Source organism: Schistocerca nitens, chromosome 4 (genome assembly GCF_023898315.1).
Source record: "Schistocerca nitens isolate TAMUIC-IGC-003100 chromosome 4, iqSchNite1.1, whole genome shotgun sequence".
Lineage (NCBI taxonomy): Eukaryota > Metazoa > Arthropoda > Insecta > Orthoptera > Acrididae > Schistocerca > Schistocerca nitens.
In genome coordinates, this window is record NC_064617.1 from 342,707,729 (window position 1) to 342,731,174 (window position 23,446).

At 38.4% G+C, this 23,446-nt stretch overlaps 1 protein-coding gene across 1 annotated transcript in view; it reads left to right on the forward strand.

The window, feature by feature from the left end:
• Nucleotides 1–2,256: 2,256 nt before the first annotated feature.
• Nucleotides 2,257–23,446, forward strand: part of LOC126252297 (fatty acid synthase-like) — a 338,172-nt gene continuing 316,982 nt past the window's right edge. The window contains exons 1-5 of the mRNA XM_049953179.1: nt 2,257–2,311; nt 3,127–3,168; nt 3,267–3,356; nt 3,402–3,640; nt 16,869–17,099. Of these exons, the coding sequence (XP_049809136.1) occupies nt 2,257–2,311; nt 3,127–3,168; nt 3,267–3,356; nt 3,402–3,640; nt 16,869–17,099 (657 nt within the window). The remainder of the gene's footprint in view (nt 2,312–3,126; nt 3,169–3,266; nt 3,357–3,401; nt 3,641–16,868; nt 17,100–23,446) is intronic.

Here is a 23,446-nt window from a genome sequence, read left to right on the forward strand (position 1 = left end):
AAGCCTGAAGATGGTCTGAGGAAGGGGCCAAAACTGGCTGCTAATAAACAAAACTCTGAAAACGTGATTGAGACTGTTTTTATTTGATAAAACTATTTTGATAAAACTATTAAAATCCTAATAATTAACTGCTGAAGCATTCACAACAAAAGGACAGAGTTTGAAGAGCTCCTGAAAAGCAGCGAATTTCACATAACGCTAGGTACAAAAAGCAGGTTGAAGCCTAAAAGTGATATTAGTGAGATTTTTGGGGAAAATTTAAGTATATATCAAAAGGATTGGCTAATGGGAAATGGAAGTGGTGTGTTTGTCATAGTAGCCAAGAAACTCCTATACATTGTGATAGAAGTTGAAGCTGAATGCAAGAGCGTTTGGGCACATCTCAGTTTTAGAGGTGGACATGAATTGGTAATTGGTTCTTTCTGTTGCCCACAATACTCATCTCCTGTTGCAACTGCAATATTTAGAGAAAACCTCAGTTTACTTGCATATATAATTCCCAATCATACTGTAATCAGTGGAGATTTTAGTCATCCAACAATCAACTGGGAAAATCACAGTTTTGTTATAGTGGGCATGACAAGACATCCTATCAAACATTGCTATATGCCACGCAGTCTAAGGCGCCTTGTCACGTTCCTTGTAGCTCCCCCTGTTGGAGGTTCGAGTCCCCCCTCGGGCATGAGTGGGTGTGTTATTTATTGCTTCAGTTGATTTAAGTTACATTAAGTAGTGTGTAGCCTTAGGGACTGATGACCTCAGCAGTTTGGTTCCATAAGACCTTACCACAATTTTTTTCAAAAAACCTATGTCCAGTATTTCAAGAGCCAGTATTAAGAGAAGACCCTAGTAATACACTTCAGATCCCTATGTATCACTCCCATAGGGACTGTGAAGACAAGATTAGACAAATTACAGAGGCACTAATGCATAGTATAGTGCTAAGTAGTTTCTGCCATCCCTTCACAGTGGTTTGCAGCATATGTAATTAACTGGTAATATCACATTCTCTTTGTTTTGAAAAGACTTTGCCCAGTAACCTTTGAATGTAATATCCAATATCAGAGATAACAGTAAATTAAAATCTGCTTGTTGTGATTATTTTCATACATTTAAGTGCTATGGAATCACCCTCTGGATCAGTTCACTGGTACCAAAAACATGGTTTCCACTGAAAAAAAGTTGTCAGATTTATGTATCGAGTGCTTCCAAGAACCCACTGTTTTGGTCTTTTTAAGCAAGTAAGGATATAGATCACTACTCAGAATATAATTATTTGTTCATGGCTTCACAAGCAACAATTTGTTATACCATAAAACAAATTAAACATATCACAATCATAACACAAGAAGGAAGTATGTCATACACTGTGACCCATAGAATTTAACCTAAATCTTTTACTCACTTCCATGTGATATTAAATTTCTTCAAGATAAGGAATTATTTGAAAGGTTAATAATGGAGTTTGTGCTTGAAAATGGTTTTTATTCATCAGATTAATTTAACTGAGAAATACGGGCAGTTTCCAACATTTTTCTATGTTTGCTGTTTAAAGACAGACTGTTTCCCACATTTTTCTATGTTTTCTGTTTTATGTTTCTATTGACCTTCCTATGTGCTTCTGCATATTTGTATGTTCTCCTCAGTTTGATGACGATTTTCCACTGTTGTCACTTCCATGTGCAGTTTTGTCTACCTAGAATATAGAGAGGAAATTTTTGAAATGAAAGGAGTGGTAACTGTCAGACTGGAGATGGTGGTTAGCAGATTTAAGCTGACAAAGATTTTTAAAGATCCAGAAAGCAATGCCCATCAATATGGCTTCAGAGGCAGAGAGGACTGGATGAATATAAATTGGAAAGCATTTGAAGTGTCAGAGAAATTGATGCAGAGCTTTTTGGCTCTGGATCCATATCATAAGGTTGTTATCACACTTCTGAGCCACAAAAAAGTTTTAAATTCCTACAAAGTGTGAATGGCTCATTAACAGCTCAGCATGAGAAGTTTCTATATGATCAGCTATTTGTGTTACATCACTTTGTTTGAAGATCTAGCTTTTAAAGGAGACATATACGAGCATGAAAAGTCCAATGAAGGGCATAGTAAATTACAATGTGAGGGACATGATAGAATGTATTGTTAAATGACATCAAAGCTTTGGATTTGAACAGATGCTGAAGTTTTATGGTGGGAGGGGGGATGAGATGAGTGTTATTGTTATCCTTATGAAGGTAGGCTAAGGGCAATGGGCTTAAGATGCTACTCCAAATAGTGGCAATCCTCTCAAGGTATAATAAGGAGCCAAAATGGAGTGAGTGTGGGTAGTTGGGATTTTCGAACTTGGAAAACTTGTAGATATTGTTCTTGTGGTGATGAGGTAGAGAATGTATTTTATGTCAGCCTTGGAGATCTTACTGACCAAGTGGAATGATGTAACTGAAGCTAAATTTGCAAGTGGAGTGTCTGGCCAAGAGCTTCCATCAGTTTTGCACCTCAGTGGTCGAAACATTGTTTTTAGATGGGACTGCCAATTTAGTTATGCTTGACTCAGAGGTAGCAGTTCAATTGCTGATAGTGTAAGAAATTTTCACCACCGTATTTGACCAACAGAAGGAGATGTGATAGTGTGAAGTTCCTGATCACCATCATGCCAGTGTTTTCAATTGAATTCCAAACCTTTCTGCTGTGTCTTGTGGAATGAGGGCATGTGACATGGTTGATGGTGATCCATGCAACAGATAGGAACATAAAGCTTGACCACACTTTATACATGTCCAATAGTAATGAACAAATACACTGTAGACTCAACTCTCATACGCTGTGAAGATACAGCCTGTTGTTCATTGAGGAAGAAAAGCTTTTCTGATCCGTTAGTTGAACCTAATCTTCAATGGCTACCAGCCAACAATGCCACATGACTCTTCCTTTCTGGAGAGAATGGTTATTTCAGGATATATTTTGATACATTGAATGGTATTGTTTCAATCATTACTAAACTGGTAACTTCGGAGAGGTTCATGAAAAGGCTACTGATGAAAGTCAGAAGACACTGGAAAGTTGAAAGGAGGTAGAGCGGTATATACAAACTAGATGAGATAAAGTTTGGCAAATGTCTTTGTAACAAAGGACCCAAGCTTATATATTTGGAGAAGTGTTACCATATACATGGTCTGTGTATTTCCTAAATTAAAAGAAATGAATAATAATATGTCTTAACCACCTGGAATGCCTACTCTTAAATAAAGAATTTTATTTTTCATGCACAGAAAAATATTTGTACCCATATTCTTCCACATTTTATAGGTTTAGCAGTTTTGATCATGGGAAAATTGTTTGGGAAGGATATGCAGTGTCATGTAATTATACTCAAGAGTAATATTTAACCTCTGTTCTGATAACAGCTGATGGATATGTAAGAAGTGAAGCAGTAGCTGCAATATTTCTTCAAAAATCTGATATTGCTCGCCGTCACTATGCAGAAATTGTGCATATTGGTATAAACACTGATGGCCATAAAACCACAAGCATGTCTTACCCATCAAGAGAAATGCAGTCACGTTTGCTGGAAGAGACCTACAGATCAGCTTCTATTGACCCAGCAAGTGTGGATTATATTGAAGCCCATGGAACAGGCACAAAGGTAACAACCCTGCGTAGTATGTGTAATTATGTTTAATTAGCATACTACGATGGCAAACTTCGAACTTAAGATGATAAATTATTATTCTTCAAATAATAATTTACAGACTAGTAAAAGTCAGATCAAATATATATTCAGTGACATCAATGCTTAAATACCTCCACAAGTAGAAAGATTAATTGAACTCACAGTTCTGAGGCCAGACATTCCTTCTGGCAGAGTCGAGAGAAGATGGGAGAAGAATAAAAAAAGTAGAAATATCTTAAAGACTAGGTCTTATACTGACTGACGTTCGTTCTTCTATTATTTCCATCCTATCTTCTTCTGTATATATCTGTGTGTTCCCTTCTTTTATACATCAGTTGGTTTTTATCTTATATTTTCTCTGCTCTCATATCTTAAGTCTTCGTGCCTTATTGATAGTGCATTTCGTTTTCTGGCTTCTTCTGATCTATATTTTAATGTTGCATTATCTTTGTCTCCTTTTGTGTATTCCCTTCTTGATTCCCTAAATTCTAATGGATGTTTACTTGATTTGATGCTATTTTCACTTAACTACTCACATCCAAGTTATGTGTTAGTGCTGGTAGTGATTAATCATTCCACCAATGTAGGTAAAGTTAGCATGCTACATACTTTAATCTGAAATTTTAATTAATAAAAGGAATGTTTACTTACGTGGGAGGTAAAACTGTGTGCCTCACCAAGGATGAAACAAAATCTTTTACTTTTCATGGAAAGTGTGGTACCAAATGTTGTCAGTTGGTAGAAGATTATCAATGAAATCCAAAGCTCAGCTATGTTTTTGTCAAAGTGTAGGACTCTTAAAATATGAAATGTCACTTACCATCTGAAGTATTGCAGTTCTCTGAGAAGTTCGTGGTGTAACACTGAAAACAGCAGAGTATGATTTAAAATAAATTTTTCAACTTCATCTTTTTTAATTTTTTATTTACATTTCTTTTTGGATGTAGTCATCACATCTTGACTTTTGTAAACATCATTTTGTTAACAAAGGTATATTATGTATCATATTTGTGTACAAAGATTTACTACATAACATATTTATCTACAAAGGTTAATACATAAAACATACAGCTTGGAATTCCTCCAATGAACACAGGCATTTATTTTTAAGAAATATTTTGTATGTAATAACATTTGGGTGTGTGACCCTAATGACTTACAAACATTATACAAAGCGATATTTAGTTTTGATAAGATCGCAATGACAGGTCTCCCTGTACCCAGACCATGTATCAGCCTAACCTCTCTCATTTGTAGTACCAGTATTCTTTTCAGGTGCTCATAAGTGGCACACCACCTCAACTCTATCCTATAATTTACAAATGGGAAAATTAATTGGCAGTATATCATTTCCATTGTTGTTACACACCATTTTGGACAGTTGACTTAATAAGTGCTATGCACTGCTTATTTTCCTACACATGAAACTGACATAGTTTTCCTATTGTGGCTGCCAAGTACAGACCAAGGAATTTAAAGCCTTCATCGTCTGTGTACAAAATTCCACAGACATTGTCTACACATCTGTTGCATGAGTTGCTTGCTTTGAACTCAACTTACTATGATTTTCTGATATTGACAGTTAGGCCCCAATTACTAAATTATTTAATCACTTCTGATGTCTTATGTGTTGAAAAATATGTTATATCCTCCATATTATCATCATAAAACAACAGAGATATGTCATCAGTGTAATTAATTACATGGGAATTAGAAGGTTCTACAATGTCATGTACAAATATGAGAAAAAGAAATGCTTGCACTAACGACGCCTGCAGCATTCCCTGCACTAGTGTTTCCTTCATAGACTGGATGTTGATTTTTCTCATCCCATTCTGATAATTTATACTTGCACATTGTTTATAACTTTTAGTCACATAGATAGGAGTTCAAGGGTTGTGTGTGTGATATCACATGTCTTCATGGAAGAGAAATAGCTATAAATATTTGGGAGACAACATATTTCTATTCTGAATCATATTTACACCAGCTTTTAAAAATATACATTTACTAGGCATGTAAGTTGCTATAAAGATAAGATATTGTTTTAAGCTCCACTGTATTTGTCAAAATATTACACTTCCCGGACTATAAGTTTTAATTTTAATTCTGATATACTGTTTTCTCAGGTCATGTTTTAACTTCAAAATTTAAAAAGATTTTTCCTCATACAATATCGAGAATGAAATTAAATTACTGACAAAGATCAAAATATGACTCATAATGTAAAAAATAAGCCTGAACAGGTGTAACAATTTTGTTTCAGAGATTATCAAAGGAGAATTACTATTGGTTTCAGACACACCTTTTAGTTGTTTTATCAGGCTCAGAGGCACTTCTAACTTTTTGTTGCTTTCATTCTACAGCAGTTTCATGGGCACCAGCTTGTTTAAATAAATTGGACATATTACCAAAAAACAGTTTTAAAACATTGTTTTACTTTTTCATGGTGTCATTAATTTAAGTAAAATATGTCCATCCTTTAGATCTCAGTGGCGTCAGGACACAATAAAAGCCAACAAACCTTTGACAAGAAGCAGTCACTGCATGACTGCAAACCATGACAAACAATATGGCAATGAATAGAGGAGCAGGCCCAGTGGTCAAAACTCAGTGTGGGGGATGGAAGGCAGTACCATAGACACAAGCAGTCACTCATGCACTTCAGGGATAAGCCCGTAAAATTGATTTGATACAAGTACTTTTCTTTTGATATTGATTCTAAAAGTACTTGGTATCAAAACAAAAATATCAAGTACTTACTTGAAAATTTTATCAGAACATCCCTGCATGTGTCGGCCCATAAAAGTAAACAAAGCTCACGATGTTACGCCTCCCCCCCCCCTCCCCCAACCCCTCCCAGCTGCCATAATACATGTTTATGCAGCATGCGCAGCATTGCTGCCAAATGATGCATGAGGAGGGTTGTGGCACTGTACTAATGAAGTAGCTACACATTATACAATGTGTTCATCAGGCAACAAATTAAATAATTTTTCATCACAGCTTACATTCACTGATTTAAAAAAAAGGTGGTCCATTCCTTACATCACCCACTTAGGGGCTGACTCTCTCTCTCTCTCCCTTTCTACATCTACATCTATATTTATACTCCGCAAGCCACCCAGTGGTGTGTGGCGGAGGGCACGTTACGTGCCACTGTCATTATCTCCCTTTCCTGTTCCACTCGCACATGGTTCGCGGGAAGAACGACTGCCGGAAAGCCTCTGTGTGTGCTCGAATCTATCTAATTTTACATTCGTGATCTCCTCGGGGGGTATAAGTAGGGGGAAGCAATATATTCGATACCTCATCCAGAATCTCGAAACCTGGACAGCAAGCTACACCGCGATGCAGAGCGCCTCTCTTGAAGAGTCTGCCACTTGAGTTTGCTAAACATCTCCGTAACGCTATCACACTTACCAAATAACCCTGTGATGGAACGCACCACTCTTCTTTGGATTTTCTTTATCTCCTCGGTCAACCTGACCTAGTACGGATCCCACACGGATGAGCAATACTCAAATATAGGTCGAACAAGTGTTTTGTAAGCCACCTCCTTTGTTGATGGACTACATTTTCTAAGGACTCTCCCAATGAATCTCAACCTGGCACCCGCCTTACCAATAATTAATTTTATATGATCATTCCACTTCAAATTGTACCACATGCATACTACCAGATATTTTACAGAAGTAACTGCTACCAGTGTTTGTTCCGCTATCATATAATCATACAATAAAGGATCCTTCTTTCTATGTATTCGCAATACATTACATTTGTCTATGTTAAGGGTCAGTTGCCACTCCCTGCACCAAGTGCCTATCCACTGCAGATCTTCCTGCATTTTGCTGCAATTTTCTAATGCTACAACTTCTCTGTATACTACAGCATCATCCGCGAAAAGCCGCATGGAACTTCCGACACTATATACTAGGTCATTTATATATTTCTTTCTCTCTCTTTACGTCTCTCTCTCTCTTTCTTTCTTTCTCTTTCTCTCTCCTTTTCTCCTTTTTTTTTTTTTTACATATTCTTCCTCAGCATTCAGTAGGTTGAATGGTATAGTCATAAAAAAGTAACAGGCAAACCCACTTTTGCATTTATAATATTAGTGTGGATTGTGGATTTATTTAAGTTCTTATTTAAGTTACAGAATACAGAAACTTATCCTAGGCTGTTCCAATACTCCAGAGAAGGAAGTCACATCATCTCCATGGGGATCAATTACAATCGGAGTCCTAGAGGGTCAATCATTGGTTCACTACTGTTCTTGCTTTATGTGACTGATCTGCTATTTTATTTGAAACAGGAGTGAGAATTAGTCCTGTTTGCCAATGATACAAGCATTATTGTGAAGCTGAGCAAAGAAACAGCAATGTAGAAGGTAGTGAATGATGTTTTCGGAAAGTAGGTGAGAGTCTTGCACAAATGAGCTAGCTTTAAACGTTGGAAGAACACTGCTCATCCTGTTTTCTACTGTCAAAATAAACTACTTCCAGTTAACTTATTATATCAACAATAAATAATAAACAGAATAGAAAATTCTTAGGTCTTAGGTGTACATGTTGATAAAAACTGAAAGCTGCATTAGGACTTTATGTAGAATTAGTGGTGATGAGTGAAAACAGGTGCCCTGGTGGGGCTTGAACCCAGGATCTCCGGCTTACTAAGCAATTGTGTTAACCACTGTGCCACCTGGTCATAGTGTTTACTGAAAATGCACAGACTATCCTGGTACACTCCCTAGGTCGATTCACATTCCCATGTAGTACCACCTATCTACTGTCCCTGTCCATGTTCTCCAAGTCCACCGAATTTTACATATCTTCTTGAGATCAAAGGAAATGTGCATTTGCAACTGAAGATAGTGGAGTCATTGTCTGCTGAGGTGAATCAGTTATATGAATGCGAGGTGCTTGTTCTGTAGGACATGACTGAAAGAATGGACAGCACGCTAAATCCACAGCTATGATAGATATTATGTAAATTGATGGTGGAGGGGGGAGAGAAAAGAAGGGAAGTAAAAGGAACTAACGATATCAGTTTAAATAACTTTCCAGCTATGCTATTTGTTGTATGCTTTATATGCATATCTGCTGTTTGCAATCACACACAAACATGCTTGGGTATTGTCATTCCTTTCATTTTCTTGACTGCTTCAAACTGGAAATTTCCATTGGTTGCAGCATCACAGATTATTTCAGTTAGCAAGCAGAAACACCTCTTATCTTAACCTTGCATTAGTCCTCTAGATATCTATGGGCATAAATTTGTTATTGTTCCAGTTAGTCCTTCTTTTGTTCCAATTTGATATTGAGGCAGTGGAGCTTTGTGAAGTTAATGTGATGGGGAAGTGGCCTGAACCTGTAGGATATGGGTGCACTACCCATTTAAAGTCTTGCATGGTATTTGAAGTGAAAAGTGTAAGGTCTGTTGCCAACGATCTTTGATCTGGAAGTAATTATTGCATTGGTGACTCATCATTTAGAATGATTAAATTAAAATCATTGACCACATCCATTGTGGCCTCTCCATACATGTCACTTATTTTGCAACCCAACATGACAGTGTGCGTTGAAATCCCTGCAAAACATAAATGTTGGTTCTAGTCAGTTAATTAATACATTGTTATCATTTGGTGTATTGAAATGAGGTTGAATGGTCCTGATGGAGCAGATTGATGTTGAGTTATAATTTCCATAATTAAATTAAAAAGTTTTTAGTATGGAGATATTTCTACTTAATTTGGCTGTCTTCCAGAAATTTGGGGTTGCATTTAATATTCTCTGTGGGGATTTTTGTTATATTCAGTGGCATGATATTGAGAAGGATATGAGCTATTGATGGTAGGAGTGCAGAGTGCAGAGGTGAAGGGTCCCACTGTGGTGAGCAAAGAACAGGTCACCATTGTTGACAATAAGGAGTCTTACGGTGTTTTTTAGCTTGACAATGCACATTTGCCATCATGTGCTGGTGCTATTAGTGCTACTTCCACATTTGAGTAGCTACTTGCTAAGCTTTTAGCTTGCATGAATATTATTCTTTATTTCGTTGCAGTTTCCTTGATCTGGTACTGAGCTATGTATTCAGGGAAAATCCATTTCATTTCATTATGTGTATTGCTGCAACAAAGTCTCTGAAGTGTGTAGTTGAGCATTCAGTCCAAAAGTGATCTCCTCCAAAATTTGTGCTTCATGGGGCAGACAGACACTGAGTACTAACATGATTAAATCAGAGACAAAACACTGATGCACTGGCAGTATATGCATCTCTGCAGAGCACAACATCCCATACACCATGATAAATAAGGCAGTGTTTGTGAGTTAAAAGTAACTGCACGTGTTTTATATATGATGACCCTGATCTTCCCACTTTTGTTTACCTTCTTTGTCATATATGGATGGCACTGCAAGTGCCAGAATAGCAGACACTATAGCATTAGAAATATCTTCTTCAGTGAGATGAGTGTCCATATTCCATATTAGAACCTGACACTGAGTTATATAGTAAGGAATGTATGCTTCAAGATTTTGTATTGAAAACATTGAGCATTCTACCAATGAGTTGGCTGGCTTTGGTCAGTACTGGTTTGAGAACATTTTTTTGCACAAGTGACACATCATCTGGTGCACTTCCTGCCCCCCTTTTCCCTCATACACTTCCTGTCTTTGTCCCTACGTGTGCTACGCACTGTATATGCCCATGTCAGCTTGGCACCACATGTGTCTGCTACTAATTATGATGCATTACATATAGAAATCTTGTAGTTGTGGTGCCTCTGCTGCCCCTCTCAACTTTGTGCTCCAAGTGCCAACTTATGCTGCTTGGGCCTTAAACTGGCCATGACTTTGGTATGGCTAATTTGATCTTAATCCTGTTTCTTCCAATGGATATTATGTTGTGAACATTCTTCCTACATGGTGGATTTACAGAGATGTCATCAGATGATGCTTTCTTATATGTCCATCTCTATAACTGTATACTATCCTGTGATAGAAAGAACAGTTAATATGATCAGTTCCATTGGTGCCCACAGTCCATTTGTGAGTTAAAATGTGAGGAATTTACATTCAGTAAAGTGATAGTACAATCCCAATCCCAATTTGAAGTGAAATTTCAGTATCTATCCCAAAAGCTACAGATGTTTGGAACTGAAAATCGCGGTATGGAAAAGAACAGAGATAATTAAGTGGGGAGACAATGAAAGGAATAATGAAGGCTTACAAGTGTAAAGAAGACAATGACTCTCCTGCAGAAGTAAGTAAACTGTATTGGACACATTCTAAGGAAAAATTATTTGCAAACATTATCGTCAAGGAAAAAATAGAAGTGAAAAGAAGCAGAGATGGAAGAAGAAGCAAAGGAAACCGTAAAGTATGGAAGAGCCTGAGGACAAAGTATATACATGGTGATTCGAGGTCTTTGCGGCAAATGTATAGAGATGGTAGATAATGTCAAGAGGAACAAATTTTGTTAAGATAAAATATTCGCTGATGCATCCTAATGATGGTAGGTATCCTCAAGTATTTGTCGACCCTGGGACGATGAGATTTCGCTGAACTGGCAGGATCTACTAACGAGGTGTGCAGTATGCTGCATACCCAAGTAAACTGACTGGTTTTCAACAAATAAAACATAAGAATGAGTGTCACTGAGGAGAGAAAGACATTTTAGAAGTGAACCAAGAACATCAATTTTGCTCAGCCTACTGCCGTTGACGCGACACAGATGACTGGATGATAAGCATCATACACTGCATATCAATGCTGCAGAGTGTTTATGCCCTGTCACCTCTCAGGAGCATAGCCAGTCTTAAATGATGCCTACCATTGGTGGGAAGTGTTATATGTGGTGATGAAAACAGTCTGAGAACCTTGTAAGGGTGTTTCAGGGTACGCTGTGCTGAGAAATAACTGTTAAGGAAAAAAATGTGATATGTTGCACTGTTTATGAGTCAGTTAGGATTGAAGATGGCCAATTAGGTCATTATGCGAGCAAATTCCAATGGCCTGCCAGACGTAATTAGTGTCAGTTGTCCTTGCAGCATAGTAGGCAATTATTTCTACAATACTGGTATTATAAACAATGCAGTGCACCATTACTCTGCCAGTACTGGCTTCCAAACTATAAAAAAATGTTGATTAAAATTTATTGTACCTGTGCAATTTGGTTTTAAAAAAATGATGACCCCAAAAATGAACAAATAAAGTGACAACAGTAACTGTTTCATCGGAGATTAAATAACTAAATTGTTAGGCAATAATTCTTGGATTTTAGTTGGTCTAAATAGTGAACAAAGATTAATCGGTAAAAACTGACCCCCAAAGAAGGTTTATAGCAAAATGTGGCTTTATATCAGTGAGTGGAGAAGGGGAGAGGTGACCGTAGGAACCACATGGAATTCAGTGTCATGGCATAGGGGAATGGGAGAGGAGCATGTTAACCAGATGCGTGCTGGCAGGCAAGAGAGCTGCCCATTTTGTCAAATGCTGGTGCCTAAGGCAATGTATGATTCCCATCACACCACCCTACTGATCGAGGAGGTTGACCAAACTGCACTGAAGGCATCCCTGGTTCAACAGCCCTCACTGTGGGAACTTTAAACACCTCAGCATCCCATGCCACAGATGTGTGACAGTGTCAGCTGCCCAATGCCGAAGCCAGCTACCACATTTCAGTATGGGGAAATGAAAGATAAAATTTTTGTTTTTGTACTAAAAAGTTGTGTCAGTCTTCTTCCATGCAGAGGGAGCCCAAACCATTATAAACAAGGTAATGGCCATCAGCTCTCTGAATACTGGACTTCAAAAATAGAAGAAAAACCTCCATTAAAAATTATTGTATCTGTAAGATTTGATTTTTTTAAAATTATTACTTCCAGAATAAACAAATAAAGTGATGATAGTACTACTTCAATGGCGTTATAGATAACTCGGTTTTCAGACAGTAATTTCTACAGTATGATTATCAATGTAATAGACCATTTACTCTGTGGAAACTTGACTACAAACTAGAAATAAACCTCCAGTAATAATTATAGTATCTATGAGATTTTATTATAAAAGATGACAACTCCTAGAATAAACAAATAAAATGATGACAGTACCAGTTTCATTGGAGATATGAATAACTAAGTTGTTAGGCAACAATTCCTACAGTATTATAAAGGATGTACTGGTTCATCAACTGTGTGAGTGCTGGACTTCAAAACTAGAAAAAGACCTCCAGAGACATTGTTGTACCTATGACATTTGGGTTTTAAAACACCAGGACAAAAAAGTGATTATTAACAAAGGAAAACATGGTGTTGTGAAAAGTGATTTATGGCATTAGAATATCCATAACCAGTAATTTATATACATGTGAGATTTACTCACATACATTACAGTGCAACAAAAAGTGCACAGAGTGATAATATGGGAGGCATGTTGCAAAACTGAGAATGATAATCCATGTATAGTTGTTGCTGGATCATAAATGTTTAACACCACTTGACTCGTATCAATATTAGAATGCATATTGTTGATTTCTTTGTTGCAAATGTAACAGTGTTGCTGTCATGGCTGAGAGTATTTACACTGTATATTCCATTCATGTTATTATTTACATTTATTGTGTTGAACTTGTAACCTCACCTATTATTGTTGTTGTGGTCTTTGGTCTGAAAACTGGTTTGATGCAGATCTCCACGTTATTCTACCCTGTGCAAGCCTCTTCATCTCTACATAACTTCCTCAACCTATATCTGTTGGAATCTGTTCATTGTCTTCAAGCCAGGGTCTTCCTCTTCAACTTTTACTGTCCACACTTCCTTCCTTTATGGAAATGATGATACATTGATGCCTCTGGATGAGACCTATCAACTGATACCTCCTTTTAGTCAGTTTGTGGCAGAAACTTTTTTCCCCAATTCAGTTTCATATCTCCTCATTAGCTATTCAATCTTCCCATGTAATTTTCTACTTTCTTCTGCAGCACCTCATTTCAAAAGCTTTATAATCAGTTTTAACACATTTCAGTTTTTCAGCAAAGGTTTTCTTGCTTTTGGCACTCTGCATTTTATATCCTCTCCTCTTTGACGATTATGTTATTTTGCTGCTGAAACAGCAAAACTAATCTGCTACTTTTAGTGACTCATTTACTAACCCAGTTATGTCAGCATCACCTGATTCATTTTGATTACATTCCGTTATTCTAGTTTTACTTTTGTTGACATTCATGTTATAAACTCTTTTCAAGATGCTGTCCATTCTGTTCTACTGCTCTTTCCAATCTTTTGTTATATCTGACAGAATTACCCAAAACTTGTATTTATGCTCCATGACCTTTAATTTCTTTTCCAAATATCTTCATGATTTCCATTACTGCTTGCTCACTGCATAGCTTGAACAACATTAGGGACAGGCTGTAACCCGGTCTCACTGCTTCTCAGTCACTGTTTCCCTTCTATGTCTTTCAACTCTTATAAATGCGCTCTGGTTTGTGTAGAAGTTGTAGACAACTTTTTGCTACCTATGTTTTACCCCTGCTACTTACAGAATTTAAAAAAAGTGTATTCCAGTCAATGTTGTCAAAAGCTTTCTTCTGCAAATGCTGTAAAGGTAAGTTTACCTTTCTCTAGTCTGTGTTCCGAAATAAGTCATGGTATCAGTATGGGCTCATATGTCCCTACATTTCTTTGGAACCAAAAATGATCTTGTCCAAGATTGGCCTCTTCCAGTTTCTCCATTCTCCTGTAAATAATTTTTGTCATTGTTTTGCAATCACGTATCATTAAATTGATAATTCAGCAGTATTCACACGTGTCAGCACCTGATTTCTCTGAAACAGGATTTATTACATTCTTCTTGAATTCTGAGAGTATGTCATCTGCCTAATATATTTTTCATAAAAATTGGAGTGGTTTTGTCTTGGCTAGTTCTCCCAAAGTTCTTAATAATTCTAAGGGAATGTCATCTACTCCAGGGGACGTGGTTCAACTTAGATCTTTCAGAACTTTGGCAAAATCTTCTCGCAATATCACATCTTCCATCTCATCTTCATTTATTTCCTTCAATTTCTGTACTGTCTACATGTTTGTTTTCCTTATGTAGACACACTATATATTCCTTTGCCCTTTTAACCTTCCTTTCTTTGTGTAGTGTGGGCTCAGCACCTGAGTTCTTAATACTCATGCAGATTTTTCTCTTTTTCTCTGAAGGCCCTTCTATTTTCCTACGCACTATTAGCCATACATGCTTCTACATCCCTACATTTCCCATCTAGTCATTCCTGCTTTACCATTTTACACTTCTTGTCAATCTCATTTTTTAGACTTACATACTCCATTTTGCCTGATTCTCACTTATTAACCACTGTAATTATAATTTGTCTTATTCTTTGACTTGTACAAACCATATGTAAAAACAAAGTACTAAAAATGATTTTTATCAAAATAAACATTAACAATGAGTCAAGGTAGCAGTTTATATTTCTCTCTTTGTGTTTACTTTCAAACTCTGTATTTCCCCTCATTGATTATAATTAATGTAGCTTATAATGTAAATGCATAACACATCTTATTATAAAATCAAACAATGGAAACTTCATGTAGGATTCTGGACTGAGCTGCAGGAGTTGGCTGTCATATGTATGTGAGGTGTGGGCGGTCATGCTTGTGTGAGGTGTGCTTGCTTGTGTGTATGAATGGTGTATGTGTCTCTCTTTCTCTTTTGCTGATCAAGGCTGCAGCCAAAAGCTTTATGTAAGTCTCTTTTAATTGTGCCTGTCTGCAACATAACATGTCTCCATTACGGTAAGTAACAATCTATCTTTTCCTACACTGTTAACATCTTACTATAAAATCATTGTGTAGCTTTCTACCTATATTGCTTTTAATATGAGATGATTTTTAACAAATTACACAATGTGATCCAAAGTGTCCAGACACCTTCAAAAACATATGTTTTTCATGTTAGGTGCATTGTGCTGCCAACTTCTGCCAGGCACTACATATCAGTAACCTCAGTAGTCGTTAGACACCGTGAGAGAGCAGAATGGGGCACTCTGCAGAACTAATGGACTTCAAATGTGGTAACGTGATTGGGTGTCACTTATATCATACGTCTGTTCATGAAATTTCCACCCTCCCAAACATTCCTAGGTCCACTCTTTCCACTGTGATAGTGAAGTGTAAATGTGAAGGGACATGTACAGCACAAAAACATGAAGGCCGACCTTATCTGTTGACTGACAGAGACCGACAACAGTTGAAGAGGGTTGTAATGTGTAATAGGCAGACATCTATCCAGAGCATCAACCAGGAATTCTAGACTGCATCAGGATCCACTGCAAGTACTATGACAGTTAGGTGGGAGGTGAGAAAACTTGGATTTCACTGTCAAGCAGCTGCTCATAAGCCACAAATCACACCGGTAAATGCCAAACAACTCCTCGCTTGGTGTAAGGAGGGTAAACATTGGGCAATTGAACAGTGAAAAAACGTTATGTGGACTGACAAATCACAGTACACATGTGATGATCCGATGGCAGGTTTTGGGTATGGCAAATGCCCTATGAATGTCATCTGCCAGTGTGTGTAGTACCAACAGTAAAATTCGGAGGTGGTGGTGTAACGGTGTGGTCACGTTTTTTCGTGGAGGGGGCTTGCAACCCTTGTTGTTTTGCATGGCACTGTCACAGCACAGGCCTAAATGGATGTTTTAAGTGCCTCCTTACTTCCCACTATTGAAGAGGAATTCGGGGATGGCGATTGCATCTTTTAACACGATTGACCACCTGTTCATAATGCACAGCCTGTGACGAAGTGGTTACATGACAATAACATCCCTGTAATGGACTGGCCTGCACAGAGTCCTGACCTAAATCCTATAGAACACCTTTCAGATGTTTTGGAATGCTGACTTCATGCCAGGCCTCACCACCGACATTGATACCTCTCCATAGTGGAGCACTCCATGAAGAATGGGCTGCCATTCCCCAACTAATTTTCCAGCACCTGATTGAACATATGCCTGTGAGAGTGGAAGCTGTCATTAAGGCTAAGGGTGGGCCAACACCATACTGAATTCCAGCATTACCAATGGAGGGCACTACGAACTGTCATTTTCAGTCAGGTGTCTGTTTACTTTTGATCACATGGTGTATATGCAATTATCTCTCTCATTCGTTTAAAGTAAAGTATGTTTTACAATTGCAGGCAGGTGACCCTGAAGAACTAGGTGCACTGTCAGAGGTGTTTTTGAAGAACAGACCATCTCCTTTGTTGATAGGGTCAGTAAAATCAAATATGGGTCATGCAGAAGGAGCTTCAGGAATGTGTTCTATAATCAAATCACTACTAATTCTTGAAAGTAATGAAATTCCTCCCAACCTGCATTACAATAAGCCAAATCCTAAAGTGCCAGCTCTTTCAGATGGAAGACTGAAGGTGAGTCCATTTTGCTGAATTGCATGTCTTACAATCAACATAAGAATGACAGTTATCTGCCATAGTTGATATGTTATATAAGCATATTTTCAAAAGTTTAGAGATCCATCACACAGCAGCATGCCTGAGAGGGCTCTCAGTCTGAAGGTATGATACATTCCAACCTCAGTAGCACTACATTCTGGCTATTTTCTCGTTGCAGGGGTGGGGGGAGGAGGAGGGGGAGAGGGGGCTGTTTGTACCTCTCCATACCACTAACTGCTTTGCATTTTTGAGCTCTCATTCAGTTTTTTTACACAGTATGATACCATAGGGACCGTATTTGTTGTGAGGGGACAGAAGGAGAATTGGCTGCTGTTCATAAACAACTAGAAGCTGCATTGTCTGTGGTCGACAGGCGACAGCGACCTTGGGAACTTGTGATGAGACCTGTGGCAGTTTTTCTGCTGTTTGAATCCTCAGGTGATCTGGTTGCCACTGCGTCTGCTGATATGCAACATCTGACTGCTCAGTTTTCATTTGAAAGTGAGTGGCAGATAGTGATGGGTTTGTGCATCACTGGGTGGAAGGTGAAACAGGGAATGGGCCACACAGCTGGCTGCTTACACCTTAGCAACAGATATGTGGTGCTACCCAGATTTGATAATACTTCTGAGCCAGTGCAGAGTGCCTCTCCTGTTGGACCACCAGCTGATTTTCCTGCCCAGTCCAGCAAGTGCAGAGGGTGGGTATGCTAGTCATTGATAGCTCCAACATTGGCAGGTAATGTAGCCCTACAGGAAAATAGCAGGTAGTGTATGAAAGAATGCCAATGTGCACTCACAATGTTTGCCAGGGTCTTGTCTGAGACGTATAGGAGGCTCTGCCAGTGGCTGTCGAACACATTGGGTGCAACTGCCTGTATGGCTGATTTTGTGAAGGCAACTAGCATTGCATATGGGGTGCAGGCTAAGGTCACTATTTGTAGCATCATACCCAGGGTTGATCGTGGTCCCCTTTTTCTGAGCAGAGTGGAAGGCCTACACCAGAGGCTCAGATAATATTGCGATGTTATTGGATGCAAATTTCTCAACCTGCTCTGTTGTGTGGAGAATTGTAGGGTTCCCCTTAATAGGTCAGGTGTACATTAAACACAGAGTGTAATGTAGCAGAGTATGTGAGGTGTGCACACAGGGGCTTTTTACGTTACAGGAACCCCACCTTGGCTTCAGAGATGAATTGCCTGCCAAAATTGAAGACATATCAGCCACTGTTTCCTCAGAGAATGCTCAACCTCACAGATCAGAATAGAAAAAGTTCAGCGTGATATTAGTAAGTGCAGGAGATTCCAAGGAAAGATCCCAGAATTAGTATCACTTATTGAAGGTTATAACACCAAGTAGTATTAGAAACTGAAAGTTGGTTGAAACTGGAAGTGAATAGTAATGAAATCCTGAGCTCAAGTTAGAATATTTGTTGTAAGGATAGGTCAGTCACCAAGGGTGGTGGCATATTTATTGCAGTCAAGAACTTGATAATATCTGGAAAGGTTATCATGTATTCTGAATGTGAACTAATCTGGGTGAATTCAAGCATCAAAGGTCAGTCAAAATTGGTAATCAGATGCTGTTATAGACTGTCTGCATCAGGAGCTGTAATGATAGAGCACTTCAGAGAGAAGTTACAGAGTATCATTAATAACTTTCCTGATTATACCTTTGAAATAGGGGGTGACTTCAACTTCCCAGGTATAGGTGGGGAGAGTCATGCTAACAGAACTGGTGCCAGAGACAGGGATTTGTGTAACATTATACTGAATATCTTGTCTGAAAATTACTGTGAGCAGATAGTTAGAGAGCCAACATTTGAAGGTAACGACTTAGTCCCCCTAGCAACAAACAGACTTGAAGTTATCAAATCAGTTAGTGTAGAGGTAGGTATCAGTTATCTTAAGGCTCTGATAGCAACTACGACTATGGGTATTACAAGCAATGTTAAGAAATACAGGAAAATACTTTTATTTAGCAAGAGTGGCAGGGTACAAATTGCATAGTATCTGAGTAGTCATTATCAAATATTCAGTACTGAGGATGATGACGTGGAGCACAAATGGAAAAAAATTCAAAAGCGTTGTACAATATGACTTAGATAAGTATGTTCTGAACAAGATCTTAAGGGATGGGAGAGACCCACCATTGTTTAATAGCTGTGTTAGAGAACTGCAATGTAAACAAAGAGAGTTTCATCACAGATTTGGGAGAAGTCAAAACCTAGCTAACAAACAAAAGCTGAACAAAGTGAAAATGTGTGTAAGGATAGCAATGAGACATGAGTTTAATGACTTTTGAAAGTAAAATCTTGTCAACTGATCTGACTAAAAATTGGTCTTACACAAAGTCAATGGGTGGTTTAGAATCATCTATTCAGTAACTCAGTGATCATACTGGCACTAAAATGGAAGATAACAGAGAGATGGCAAAATATTGAATTCAGTCTTCTGAAGTTGTTTCACTGTGGTAAATTGTAACATGGTCCCTTCTTTCAAACAATGTATGCCACTCTCTGGCAATGCACCCACCAGTCTTTCCCCCTTCCTTCTCCTCTCCTTTTCTGTTTCCCATTTCCCGTTTCCCACCTCCCCTCCTCCAGAGCCTCCCAACACTACACCAGGGAACCTTGTTGTGCTGCTCCCTCCTCCAGACAGCACTCAATCCCCAGCCTCCACCCCTTCCCCCCCCACCCGAACCCATAATCTTGCTATCCCTCCTCCTTCACTGCTCCACTCCCAATTGTTGCTTTCCTTGAATGCAACAGCTATAGTGGCTGAAGATAGCAGTCAAGAGTATGTGAAGTGTGCCTGCTTGTGTAACAGTGTGTGTGTTTTCCTTTTCTTTCTTTTCTGAATAAGGCTTTTGCCACAAGCTCAGTGTTTAACAGTCCTCTAGTTGTGGCCTGTTTGCAACTCAATGTGTCATCTTTATGGTGAGTAGCAATCTGCCCTTCTCATAATTGTCAAAATTGGAGTATTTTTTTAACTAATGTTTTCAGAATCCATAATCCATCCTGATTGGCATGGAGAAGGCCATTCTGTTATAGATACCTCGTTATGTTTGAGTTCAGAGTATGTTTTAAGGTGGACATCTATGAAACTGTTGATATATTCGTGGATCAGTGCTGCTGCCATTCTTGTAGATGTGTGTAACATGTGGTTTCTTTCAACAGTTGAGCACTGTTTTTGTACTACAGTATAGAGCCTGTTATGGTTAAAATGGGAACTAACTCTGCTGCCAATTCTGCATAAAATCTGACAAGAATTCCATCTTTTCAGTGGTGCGAGAAACAAACTATAGTGGAACATTTGAAAATATAGTTCAGCATTCCTACTCTCACTTTACTACCCTCTATTTTTGTCCCTGTGTCATCCATGAAAGTCTGGTCTGGGCCCTAACTTTGATGCCACTGAAGCTTTACATATAACCAGAAATGCTTCGGATGCTGTGAGGCATCTTTCCATAAGATTCTGCAATGGTAATTATTGAAAACTTCATGTGTTCCCCTTTTGACAGACAGATGCATTTCCTTCAACAACTTGTGGTCTATAGCCTTATGCATTGTTTGTTTTTGTATTGTTGTATCAGCAACTTAGAATGTTGCATCTCTTTGTCTGACACATCTCATTTGTTCTCAATTTTGTACATATTCTTCCTTTTACAATAATTGATAAATTTTTCTCCTTTAGTTTTATTCTTCCATCTGTGTAGCTAGTGAGGAAATGTCTGCTGTTTTACAACACTTGAGCATACTCTTAGCTCACGTTGTTGTTATTGTGGTCTTCAGTCCTGAGACTGGTTTGATGCAGCTCTCCATGCTACTCTATCCTGTGCAAGCTTCTTCATCTCCCAGTACATACTGCAGCCTACATCCTTCTGAATCTGCTTAGTGTATTCATCTCTTGGTCTCCCTCTACAATTTTTACCCTCCACACTGCCCTCCAGTACTAAATTGGTGATCCCTTGATGCCTCAGAACATGTCCCACCAACCAATCCCTTCTTCTGGTCAAGTTGTGCCACAAACTCCTCTTCTCCCCAATTCTATTCAATACCTCCTCATTAGTTATGTGATCTACCCATCTAATCTTCAGCGTTCTTCTGTAGCACCACATTTCGAAAGCTTCTATTCTCTTCTTCTCCAAACTATTTATCGTTCATGTTTCACTTCCATACATGACTACACGCCATACAAATACTTCCAGAAACGACTTCCTGACACTTCAGTCTATACTCGATGCCAACAAATTTCATCCTCTCTACTTCAACCATCATCAGTTATTTTGCTCCCCAAATATCAAAACTCCTTTACTACTTTAAGTGTCTCATTTCCTAATCTAATTCCCTCAGCATCATCTGAGTTAACGCGACTACATTCCATTATCCTTGTTTTGCTTTTGTTGATGTTCATCGTATACCCTCTTTTCAAGACACTGTCCATTCCGTTCAACTGCTCTTCCAAGTCCTTTGCTGTCTCTGACAGAATTACAATGTCATCGGCGAACCTCAAAGTTTTTATTTCTTCTCCATGGATTTTAATACCTACTCTGAACTTTTCTTTTGTTTCCTTTACTGCTTGCTCAATATACAGATTGAATAGCCCTGTCTCACTCCCTTCCCAACCACTGCTTCCCTTTCATGTCCCTCGACTTTTATAACTGCCATCTGCTTTCTGTACAAATTGTAAATAGCCTTTCGCTCCCTGTATTTTACCCTTGCACCTTCAGAATTTGAATGAGAGTATTCCAGTCAACATTGTCAAAAGCTTTCTCTAAGTCTACAAATGCTAGAATCATAGGTTTGCCTTTCCTTAATCTTTCTTCTAAGATAAGTCGTAGGGTCAGTATTGCCTCAAGTGTTCCAAAATTTCTACGGAATCCAAACTGATCCTCCCCGAGGTCGGCTTCTACCAGTTTTTCCATTTGTCTGTAAAGAATTTGCATTAGTATTTTGCAGCTGTGACTTATTAAACAGATAGTTTGGTAATTTTCACATCTGTCAACACCTGCTTTCTTTGGATTGAAATTATTATATTCTTCTTGAAGTCTGAGGGAATTTCGCCTGTCTCATACATCTTGCTCACCAGATGGTAGAGTTTTGTCAGGACTGGCTCTCCCAAGGCCTTGTTTCAACTTAGGTCTTTCAGTGCTCTGTCAAACTCTTCACGCAGTGTCATATCTCCCATTTCATCTTCATCTGCCACCTCTTCCATTTCCATATTATTGTCCTCAAGAACACTGCCCCTGTATAGACCCTCTATATACTCCTTCCACCTTTCTGCTTTCTCTTCTTTGCTTAGAACTGGGTTTCCATCTGAGCTCTTGATATTCATGCAAGTGGTTCTCTTTTCTCCAAAGGTCTCTTTAATTTTATTGTAGCAGTATCTATCTTACCCCTTGTGAGATAAGCCTCTACATCCTTACATTTGTCCTCTAGCCATCCCTGCTTAGCCATTTTGCACTTCCTGTTGACCTCATTTTTGAGACGTTTGTATTCCTTTTTGCTTGCTTCACTTACTGCATTTTCGTATTTTCTCCTTTCATCAATTAAATTCAGTATCTCTTCTGTTACCCAAGGATTTCTACTAACCCTCGCCTTTTTACCTACTTGATCCTCTGCTGCCTTCACTATTTCATTCCTCAAAGCTACCCATTCTTCTTCTACTGTATTTCTTTCTGTCATTCCTGTCAATTGTTCCCTTATGCTCTCCCTGAAACTCTGTACAACCTCTGGTTCTTTCAGTTTATCTAGTTTCCATCTCCTTAAATTCCCACCTTTTTGCAGTTTCTTCAGTTTTAATATACAGTTCATAACCAATAGATTGTGGTCAGAGTCCACATCTGCCCCTGGAAATGTCTTAAAATTTAAAACCTGGTTCCTAAATCTCTGTCTTACCTTTATATAATCTGTCTGAAACCTTCTAGTATCTCCAGAGTTCTTCCATGTATACAACCTTCTTTCATGATTCCTAAACCAAGTGTTAGCTATGATTAAGTTACGCTCTGTGCAAAATTCTACCAGGCGGCTTCCCCTTGTATTTCTTAGCCCCAATCCATATTCACCTACTACGTTTCCTTCTCTTCCTTTTCCTACTGTCAAATTCCAGTCACCCATGACTATTAAATTTTTGTCTCCCTTCACTACCTGAATAATTTCTTTTATCTCATAATACATTTCATCAATTTCTTCATCATCTGCAGAGATAGTTGGCATATAAACTTGTATTACTGTAGTAGGTGTGGGCTTCGTGTCTATCTTGGCCACAATAATGCGTTCACTATACTGTTTGTAGTAGCTTACCCGTACCCCCATTTTTTTTA